Source organism: Zophobas morio, unplaced genomic scaffold (assembly GCF_036711695.1).
Source record: "Zophobas morio isolate AGI-343-1 ecotype UQ-CSIRO unplaced genomic scaffold, CSIRO_AGI_Zmor_V1 ptg000029l, whole genome shotgun sequence".
NCBI classification, from domain to species: Eukaryota; Metazoa; Arthropoda; class Insecta; order Coleoptera; family Tenebrionidae; genus Zophobas; species Zophobas morio.
In genome coordinates this window covers 8,823,652-8,834,400 of record NW_026972134.1, presented here as the reverse complement: position 1 = coordinate 8,834,400, position 10,749 = coordinate 8,823,652, and the positions used below count along the sequence as shown (strand labels likewise).

At 38.4% G+C, this 10,749-nt stretch overlaps 1 protein-coding gene and 1 long non-coding RNA gene across 2 annotated transcripts; one reads left to right on the top strand and one right to left on the bottom strand.

Moving 5' to 3' along the window:
- The first annotated feature begins 744 nt into the window (after positions 1-744).
- On the top strand, positions 745-4,881 carry LOC135137368 (uncharacterized protein K02A2.6-like). Its single transcript, XM_064066993.1, has one exon. The coding sequence runs from the start codon at positions 745-747 to the stop codon at positions 4,879-4,881; it is 4,137 nt and encodes a 1,378-aa protein (XP_063923063.1).
- Positions 4,882-5,642: 761 nt separating this feature from the next.
- LOC135137592 (uncharacterized) lies at positions 5,643-6,504 on the bottom strand. Its single transcript, XR_010281880.1, has 3 exons — positions 6,217-6,504; positions 5,865-6,151; positions 5,643-5,813 (listed from the first exon to the last, which is right to left on the bottom strand). It is a non-coding gene; the product is annotated as an uncharacterized LOC135137592 (long non-coding RNA).
- Between the last annotated feature and the right edge of the window lie 4,245 nt (positions 6,505-10,749).

The following is a 10,749-nucleotide window of genomic DNA, read 5'->3' as shown; positions in this document are numbered from 1 at the left end:
ATTTTAGTTGTTTTAATGATTTAATTAATATATATATATATATATAAGTGAATTATATTTGTTGCTAGGCAACTTCAGATGACACTACATGAACACGAGATTGTTTTATAAGAGAAGTTTGGGTGACAGTCTGACAGTACGTTTGACCATGGCCGACTAGTATAAAGATTATGGCCTGTCCAAAGGAATGCCAAAGGTACCATACGTGCTGCCATCTATTAATAATTCAAAATCGACAAAAGAATTATTAACACCTTTTGAAAGGCACAAAGGCATTCATACCCAAACAAACCACCATTACACGTTTTGAAGTCTCATAATGTCAAGTCAAATTAAAATTTTGCTAAATTATTAAGTGTAATTATTAATAGATGGCAACACGTATCGTACCTCTTGGACAGGCCATAATCTTTATACTAGTCGGCCATGGTTTGACGTACCTTTTTATCTTCAATTGTACGTGTTGGTACCACTGGTACTGTAATGTCTAGCTTAAAAAAGAGATAGAGAATGACAGTTGAGAGAATATATAAGTTAGAAAAATGAGCTCGTGTAATTAGAGAAACTAACAATATTACCTACCCCAAACAAACATCACATTTTGGCGACGAGTATTAAAAGAACTCAGAAGAAGACCAACGAAGCGAAAAACAACGAACACTCGGAACAGAGAACAGGAGAAACACATAACCTCAACACAACACGTGGTTCGCAACAAACGAATCGAGGAAAAGATAACAGAACATGGACAACCACTCAACACCAGTACCTCCATTTCATATAGCAGAAGACCCCAATAACGTTGGCTCAAGGTGGGAAAAGTGGCTCAACCGTTTTGACAACTATCTCATAGCAGCAGGCATCGATAATGAAGACCGAAAGAAAGCCATGCTTCTCCACTACGCAGGCGAAGAAGTTCATGATTTATATTTGTCACTTCCTGAACTACCAGTAAACACAGCACAACCCAATGAATCACCTTATTTAACAGCTAAACGAAAGCTCAAACAATATTTCACCCCTAGAGTCAACAAAGAATTTGAAATGTTTAATTTTAGGCAAACCAGACAGAGCGAGAATGAAACAATTGATCAGTTTTACGCAAAGTTACTGAAACTATCCAAGACTTGCACGTTTGAGAACCCAAATGAAGAAATCAAATTTCAAATCATCATGAACACGAAGTACACAGAACTACGTCGATATGGACTCACTGAACAACCCAATCTCGATGATCTATTGAGCAGAGCACGTACAATCGAGTGCACAGCTAATCAACTGAAGGTCATTGAAGACAAGAATGTCATGAACACAAGCACAGAAGAATGTAGCTACGTAAACAAACAAACGCAACACAGAACCGCACCAGCCAACAGTGGTACCAGTAAGAACAATTGCAAAAATTGTGGAGGCAAATGGCATCCAAATGGGAGGAGAGCTTGTCCTGCTCTAAATGTAATTTGTCGAAGTTGTGGCAAGAAAGGACACTACGCCCGAGTCTGCATGTCCACCACATCAACACAACAGCAACAAGCACAATCACGAGCAAACCCCCAGCACAACAACCATGGCACAAATACTAGCATAAACAAGAAACATAATGGAGAGAGGAAGAACAGAGCACAAATTCGCTTTAATGAGCTTCATATGGAGCCAGAGTCAACTAATTCTGAGTCATCTTTCAAAACAACAATTCGTCCAAACGACAGAACAGCCATGAAATGCCCTCAGGTACATGTTAAGTTGAATGGGAAAGTAATCAATTTCATTGTAGATACTGGTTCATCTGTTAATCTGATAAGCTCAAACACATTTAAAGAATTTCATCAGCAGTCGCTACAACCAGATTCCTCATCGATTCTCCCGTACAACTGTCAACAACAGTTAGAAGTAGTTGGAAAATTCAAAGGTCTATTCCATTATAACAACCACCAAACGCGAGCAGATGTATTTGTGATAAAAGGCAACAGTGAATCATTATTGAGCTATGATACAGCAAACAAATTGCAGCTGGTACAACTATCTATGATGATATATCAACCTATGGACATGAACTATATCAAAAACAAGCATCCTAATTTGTGTAATGGCATAGGTTGTCTCAAGAACCAAACTGTCAAGCTACACATTGATGAGTCAATTCCTCCAGTAGCAAATAAACACAGGAGAATTCCAATAAATCTTCGTGAAGCAGTTGAACAAGAGATAACAAGACTGATGAAACAAAACATCATTGAAAAAGCAACAGGACCAACTCCCTGGGTTTCACCAATAGTTGTAGTTCCTAAACATCACGATCCTAACTCTATCAGAATTTGTGTAGACATGAGAGAGGCTAACAAAGCCATACTTAGAGAAAGGCATCCAACACCAACTATTGAAGAAATATTTGCCCAGTTAAATGGCGCAACAGTCTTCTCAAAGATTGATTTGAAAGATGGCTACCACCAACTAACATTAGAAGAATCTTCACGGTATATAACAGTTTTCTCAACACATATTGGTTTGTATCAATATAAACGACTGAGTTTTGGGATAAATTCCGCTGCAGAGATTTTTCAAAACACAATAAGACAACTGTTAAACCAAATAGATGGTGTGTTAAACATCAGCGATGATATACTGATCTTTGGAACAACTCAACAAGACCATGATAAGACTCTTAAGCAAGTAATAGAACGTTTGGATAACCATAATTTGACAATCAACACAAAGAAATGCATTTTTAACACAAACAAAATCGATTTCTTTGGATATGTATTCTCTAGCAAAGGCATTTACCCAGATCCAGACAAAGTCAAATCTGTCTCTAACCTAGAACCGCCCAGAAACGTACATGAACTAAGAAGCTTCCTAGGAACGTTGAATTATGTTGGAAAGTTCCTGCCTCACTTAGCAACAAATACTGCAATATTACGTGAGCTGATTACAAAAGATGCTCAATGGGACTGGACTGAAAAGCATCACAGCGCTTTTAATGATCTTAAGAAACAACTAGAATCAGCACGAAACCTCGCCTATTTTGACCAACAGAAAAAGACGCACCTCTATGTAGACGCTGGTCCCATAGGACTTGGAGCGATCCTTTCGCAAGAACTTAATAACAAAACAGAAGTTATTTCGTACGCTAGCAGAACATTAACTTTGACCGAACAGAAATACAGTCAAATAGAGAAAGAAACATTAGCAGCAACATGGGCCATACATCACTTCAGAATATACCTGTTAGGAGGTCACTTTGTGTTACACACAGACCACAAACCCTTGGTCTCAATCCTACAGAACCCTCGATCAGCTCCAAACTCACGCATTGAACGACTTTGTTTGAAACTTCAGCCTTATAAATTTACAGTTCAATACCAAAGAGGCATAACAAATCCGTCTGATTATTTATCTCGTCATCCAACACACAGCCCACCAGAAGCATATGATAAAAGTGAAGAATACGTAGCTTTTGTAACCAATCATTCACTACCAAACACAATTTCACTTGAAGAAATCGAAAATGCAATGAAAGATGATTTTCAGTTGCAGCTACTGAAAAAGGCCTTGTTAGAAGATGATTCCTTGTTTTGGAAGAAACGAGAACTGCAAACATTCAAGCAAATCAAACAAGAGCTCACTGTATATGGTAATATTATTCTCAAAGGCAGTCAAATCGTAATTCCCAGCAAACTGCAGAAAAACATTATCAGATTGGCACATAAAGGTCATCAAGGTCTCGTTAAAACCAAACAACTGGTAAGAACTAAGGTATGGTTTCCCAACATCAATAAAATGGTAGAAGAAGTAGTGAAGTCATGCACAGCATGTCAAGCAGTAACACCCTACAACCAGCGAAATCCGATTCAAACATACCCGACATCCACTCACCCGCTTGAATGTCTAGATGTAGATTACGCCGGACCATTTCCAGATGGAAAATATTATTTCATAATGGTGGATGATTTCTCAAAGTTTCCATTCGTCAAAAAAGTACCATCGACCAATTTCAAACAGCTGAAGCCCGTACTTGACGAGACATTTGCACTATTTGGCCTACCAAAAGAACTTAAATCCGATAATGGACCACCCTTTAATGGACACGAGTTGAAAGAATATCTTTCAAGCCTCAACATCAAGCATCATTTGATAACACCACGTTGGCCAGAAGCAAATGGCAGAACTGAGAGATTCGTGAAAACGTTCAAGAAAGCCCTCTTGTGCGCAACGATCAACAGTAACAATCCAGACGCAGAAATTCAAGAATTTTTAATCAATTACCGAAGCACCCCTCATTCAACAACAAACTGCCCACCATATCAAATTATGTTCAACAGAGAAATCAACAACTTCTTACCCACTCTCAAAAACAAGACGTTTCATGAATACAATCCCCAAACGGACATCGACAACAGAAGAAAACAAAACGAACCCGCCAATCGTAAAAGAAGGACATTTGAACATCGCTTACAACTTGGACAAAAAGTTCTTTGCAAACAACAAAAGAAGAATTCGCTGACTCCACTCTTTGATCCAGATCCATACACGATCACTAGAATCACCGGTTCTCAAATTGAAGCTCGACGAGGAGAAAAGGTGATTGTCAGAAATTCATCATTCTTCAAGCCACACCACTCAGCACAGAGTCCAAGGCCAGAGTATCACCCCTCAACAAGTTTGGCACCCAGTCGATCTTCCCAATCTGAACAAACGCGAGCACCGTTCCCCACAACACCTCCAAGGTCGACAGCTCCAGCCACGACACCCCTTAGACAAGACAACACGGAAGACAAAGTAAACAGTCCCCCAAATCAACGAGTCGAGACGCCCACTGAACGACGTCCCCAGCGAGACAGAAAACCACCGTCGAAGCTCCGGGATTATCTTGTAGAACTCTAATGGCATGTGCGTCATATGAGTTATTGAGTTTAACTTTTATTTTGTATTTGGTATGTGTTCTTTAATTTTCAGTAAGGGAGGAAATGTAATGTCTAGCTTAAAAAAGAGATAGAGAATGACAGTTGAGAGAATATATAAGTTAGAAAAATGAGCTCGTGTAATTAGAGAAACTAACAATATTACCTACCCCAAACAAGACATCACAGGTACCAACCCCATGTTTCTACCCCCACCCGTTCCACTGTTCAGTTTAATGTATATTTCGAATGGACTAAGAGTCTGTCTCATAGAAAACCCTACAATAGAAGCTAATGTGGTATAGGCTGCGCTTGTACCTTTCACTACGTATTTTCTTACCCACTCACCAGAGGTCGCATGAAAAGAAACTTGTAAACGCTGATTCGCGCGGATTTTCAAAATTTTAGAATTCACATCCCTGCACACGACACTACTTTCCCCTAACACCCCCACACCACCAAAGAAACACCACAGTTTTATTTTTATCGTGTTGCTAAGTGCATTTTGTAGCTGTTGTGTTGTGTAGTGTACAAAAAAATGTAAGTATACAAATGTTTTCACTTTATGTTCATTGTTTATAGCATTATTTATTTATTTATAACAAATTTTTGTAGAAAAAAGAATGGAAGCACAAAAAACGCACAAAACTTGTGCAATTTATAAATGTGGGAACAGGATGGCCCCTATATTTAGGTTTCCACATCCGAAACGGGGTCTAGATAGGTTTATGGCATGGGTTAAAGCCTCCAATAACCCAAAATTCGAGGGTTTAACAAATAACCAAATTTATCGGAGAGGGTACATTTGCTACCAACATTTTCGGGCTGAAGACTATGTGCAAGGTACACAAAGGCTGCATCAATCTGCGGTACCAACGATTTTGCCTCCTCGAGGTAAAAACAAATTGAAAGTCACTACGAAACAAATATTAAGACATGTGTACTTACAGATGATACTATACTTACATCACCACTGGAGGCAAGTAAAATTGATGCGTCCACTGTGGTGCCCCAGACAACTGATCTCATCTTCCTGACCCCAAGGAAAGAATGCCCTGATTTCCACTCCATGGCGAATTTATCACCACGTATTTGACGAACCCCACATTCTCAAAGTATGTAAATATTACAAGTGTTTTACTATAACATGAATTGTTTTCCATTTTATAGGTTCAACTACTACACCGGAGCGTAGAAATATATGGAATAGTGGCATTCAAGCCCGACAACTGAATTTTGGAGGTATTATAATGCTAAAAAATAAATGGCAAAAAAATAATATTATGACTTACAGAGGAGAATGGGGTCAATGAGCTACCTTGCGCTGGACCTTCAGGGCTACAAAGTAATTCAAAAATCGGTAAGAAACTGCAAAGTTTGATACCATAATTTCGTAATTCCAAAAACAAATTTTCAAACGATTACAACATATAAAAATGTGGTAGATTGTTAAACTTTATCACGTGTTTATAAAACAATCTGTGGTACAGCATAGCGTCATCTCGCGTTTCTACCAACCATATGTCACGCATATGTCATGTGTCAAATAGGTGAAAAAGCAGTGGCGTAACTTAAGGTATATTGATATACGTTAGGAGTATTTTTTTTCACCGTGTGATTTTAAATATTTTTGTGAATTTAAAAATAGTGAAAATAAAATATTATTAGTCTCAATAACAAATATTTATTACTTATTTTTAGATTTTGTTGGAAGCAGAAGTACCCCACTTAGACAGACCCGGGATGTTCCTCTGAGAACTACAACGACTCCACGTTATTTTAATTCAATGAAAACTCTTATGTTAGTTTACTAATAATTTTTGATTGTGTCTCTAATTTTGAGCTAATAACGATAAGCATAATTTGTTTAAAGATATTAAAGAAACTTATAACTGCATGTAACATAATTTTCATTGAACAGAACTGTACATAAAGTAAAAATGATGCAATTAATTAATACCTGTGTACATTTGCAGGTAAAATTTTGGAGCGCATAGGCGTAAAACAACGGACAACGACCAATTTTACGTCTAACGAAGTAAAACTCTACAGAGAAGCAAAACGCCTGCAAAAACAAGTAGGCCGCTTGCAAAAGCAGGCTGAAAAGCGGAGACATGACCTACAGTCCGCAAGGAAATTTGTTCGGGATCAACGATTGGTTGATCTCGTAGAAGGGTTGACTCCTGTTCAGCAGCGGTTTTTCGAAAATCAGATTAGGAACGTAAATCGTAAACCAAAAGGCAGGAGTTTTACGTTTGAGGAAAAGGCAGACGCCATTGCCATATGGAAACATGGCCCGAAGACGTACAAACTTCTGTCTAAAATGTTTACGTTGCCGTCTATTGACACTCTGAGGGCAACCCTAAATAGAGTTCCAATAGAACCGGGTATCAACAAACCCATATTCGAAGTTCTCGGAAAGCAAGTACGTCGCAAAATGGACCCCAAGTACAATCTGTGTACTCTCATCTTCGATAAGATGTCCATACAGCCTCACCTTGACTACTTGCCTTGTGAGGACAGAGTTGTGGGTTTTGAAGATGACGGTACAACAAGGACGGAAAAAATTGCAGACCATGTTTGCGTCTTTATGCTTAGAGGAATTTTTGGATGGTGGAAGCAACCTGTTGCTTTTAACGTAGAATTATGTACAGAAACTTATATTTTCATGCAATGTGAAAGCTAACTAACTTTTGATACTTTTAACTTTTTTTTATTTTCATCAGGTTTTAAAACTTTACGTCATTTATAAAACAATTATAACTGAGTCATTCCACGATCAATATCTAACTATCTCTGTCCAGTACAGAGGACTCAAATGTTCTGAACATTGGATATGGATTTCTCAAAATGTTGACTCTTGAGACTCACATTAAATATGGTAGACTTGGAACTTATTACACTATTACTTTTTCCAAATTTCCAATTCAGTTGTACATCTGTATGTCACCCAAAGCGTTTACTAGAAATCTATTTCTGTTTCATTTTTACTTTTTATTATAGAACAAATATATACTTATTAACATTACATTTTCTTTCTTAGATAGTAATTAAAAACAAATATCTATTCGGATAATGTCTCATTATCATTAGGATTAGAATATGAATCTACTCCTTATAATTTTTTTTGAACAGGATTTCGGCCTGACAAAAGGACACTCAAATCATCCAATTTCAACTGTAAATCTTTCACAAACTCCTCAATAATCTTCCATAGTTCTAGATGTTAACAAGGCAAACTTGCGTTCTTTTTTAACTCCCATTGGAATTTTTCTTTTAAGAAATGACGGCCAAGCCATAAGTATCGCTGTTAGAGAAATTAATGAAAATGCTCATAGAGCAACCCCTAAATTGACCGTTACATCAGGCCCTGAATTCATTTTCAAGATATTTTAAGATCTGCGAAACTGTAGATAGAATGAACAGTAGGGTTCTTGATGGCATATAATTCAGGCCTAGGACATAAGCTAGGAACATATAATTATAATAAAATTGAATTGACAAAAATTGTTTTATTAAAGAAACTCATAATAATACACCTATTTTCAGGAAACTTATAATTGTACCAAAAAATATACTGAAGGAGGAAGTATTTAAGAACCGCGAAAAAATCGACGAAATTCCGGATGGGACGGACGGTCCGGTGACGGTCCGGAATCTCGCCGATAACGTATGGGGTGGCGGCGTACTTGGGTGCCAAGCTTTGGGTCGACTAGTATCGCTGATGTCAGAAGCACGTCTGGTCGACCAAGCTTATGCGGCTACCTTCACGCCGGCGGGGGTGGCGCCTTCCGTCAGGAGCGGCGGTCGCTCGGGGTGCTCTAAAGCCGGAGACACGGAATTCAGGTAGTGAGCCGCCGCGAAAACTCGAGAATAAGAAATAAAACGGCGACAATATTTTATAACAAAATAGGGTTTATTCCCTGCCACCAGCTACACGGTCTAAAATAATAAAACTTACGGCTAAACAACTTAAATAACTAACAAATCGGTTTTACAAACAAAAAGAATTAAATGCCCGGCACGGTCGTTCCTCCTGGGCGGCGACTTCCTTCAGGTCGGGCTCCTCCTGACTCTGGGGGGGGCGACCTTGAACCTGGAAATCTCGCGAAGACGGCGCGGCGACCCGGGAGGGTAACGACGCACTGCGATAAAATATCCTTTGCCCTCGCTGAAAATTTATTTTCCTATATACTAAAACAAAAAGATCTTCTTATCGCAGAATTGTAAGTAACGATCAAGTTAGTAAATAAACATATAGAGACGTTAGCTAATCGACTAACCCTTGAATTAGTTGAAGAAAAAAGAGACAAACCGGTGAGTTTCTTTGGTCAGAGGATCCACCAACCACCATCAAATCCACTGTTACCCGAGAAAAAAAAAACAAACGAATCCAATGAACGACGAAAATAGAAAAAATAAAAAAAAGTTTAAGAATGCAAGAAATAAACATCCTGCAAACTTTCTGCAGAAAAGTGGAAATTGAAACTGGACTACGGTCGCGGGGAAAAAGAGTAGAAAGAGGAAACCTCCTTTTCTTTGATGCTTAGCGGAACAGTCACCGGTTGAAATTTAATCAGCACCCAAAATGGCATCCTTTTTTATTTCAAGGCAACATCCTGAAATTTGCGACTTATACACAGGAGACGGCGATCTCGGCCCACGAGCTCTGGGCGTGGGTTCAGTGAGCGTGAAGTCAGGCGATGGCGCCATCATCATCAAGGTATACCTTTTTTTGTTTTTTTAAGTAAAATCAGCTCTACAATGGGTGGGGGCTTTAGACCATGGCCTAAGATACTTAGTCCATAAAAATGAGAGAGTTAAATTAAATACATATAAATACATGCAAATTAATGAACCAAACTTTTGTGGGACCTTCTGGTAGCCAACTTAAAATTCTGACCTATATTGCAGGACATAATTCATTACTATTTGTGATAGTGAAAATCGACCTAGTTGAACTCGTGTACTTGGACTGTATTGCGGGGTTGAATTTGGAGGGAGAGGTCTTACAGGGGCCACAATTTGTAGTTTCAGTCAAAAAATCCTTTTACGAGTAGGTCGCTCAGAAACTGTGAAGTCTGTCAGTGTACTGTGGCCAAATTCAACAGAATGAAATTCTCTTAGCCCTTCTTTTTATGACTCCAACTTCATAACTCAGTGAAGAATCTAAAGTAAGATATTTAATTAGAAAATTAGCGTTGAGATTACATAACTCTTTTAGAGATTGCTCAAGATATATATGCGTTCTGGCGAAAACTTTACCTAACAAATACACCACTTCGTTGGCCTTTCTAGTAGTACTCAAAATATGTTTAGACAAAGAAACTGTAATAAGTATTCTTAAGAACATTGGAATCAGATTTACAAAAGTCTGCACCAGCTGCCGAATAAATATGTCTGTATACTGGTGTTCCCAATACACAGAACTGTACATTGAGAGTGGTCACTTTCACACCTCCAAGAGATTTTGAGATACTTTCATTCAGTTATCTTTCGAGTTGTATACCATCACCGTACATAGCAAACAAAGATCTCAATTTAGATTTCTTATGGACTGACTCATAAATTGATTCCACGATCTTGACATCCGATGAAGTCACCTTTTTTAAAGATATGGCGAACTGTGGCTACCTTCCAGTCAAACGGTAAAATCCCATGGGAAAAGGACTGCATCATCAGCAAACTCAGAAGTTTGGAAAAGGAATCAGCACAGTTTAGCAAAACCGAAGCATCAGTTTTCTCTGAACTAGGCGAACTGGTACATTTTCACTTCTTCAACTTAACGCAAACAGCCGTTTCAACACTGCTCTGTTAAGATAAGCATTGTGACTAGGGTCAATTTACTTGG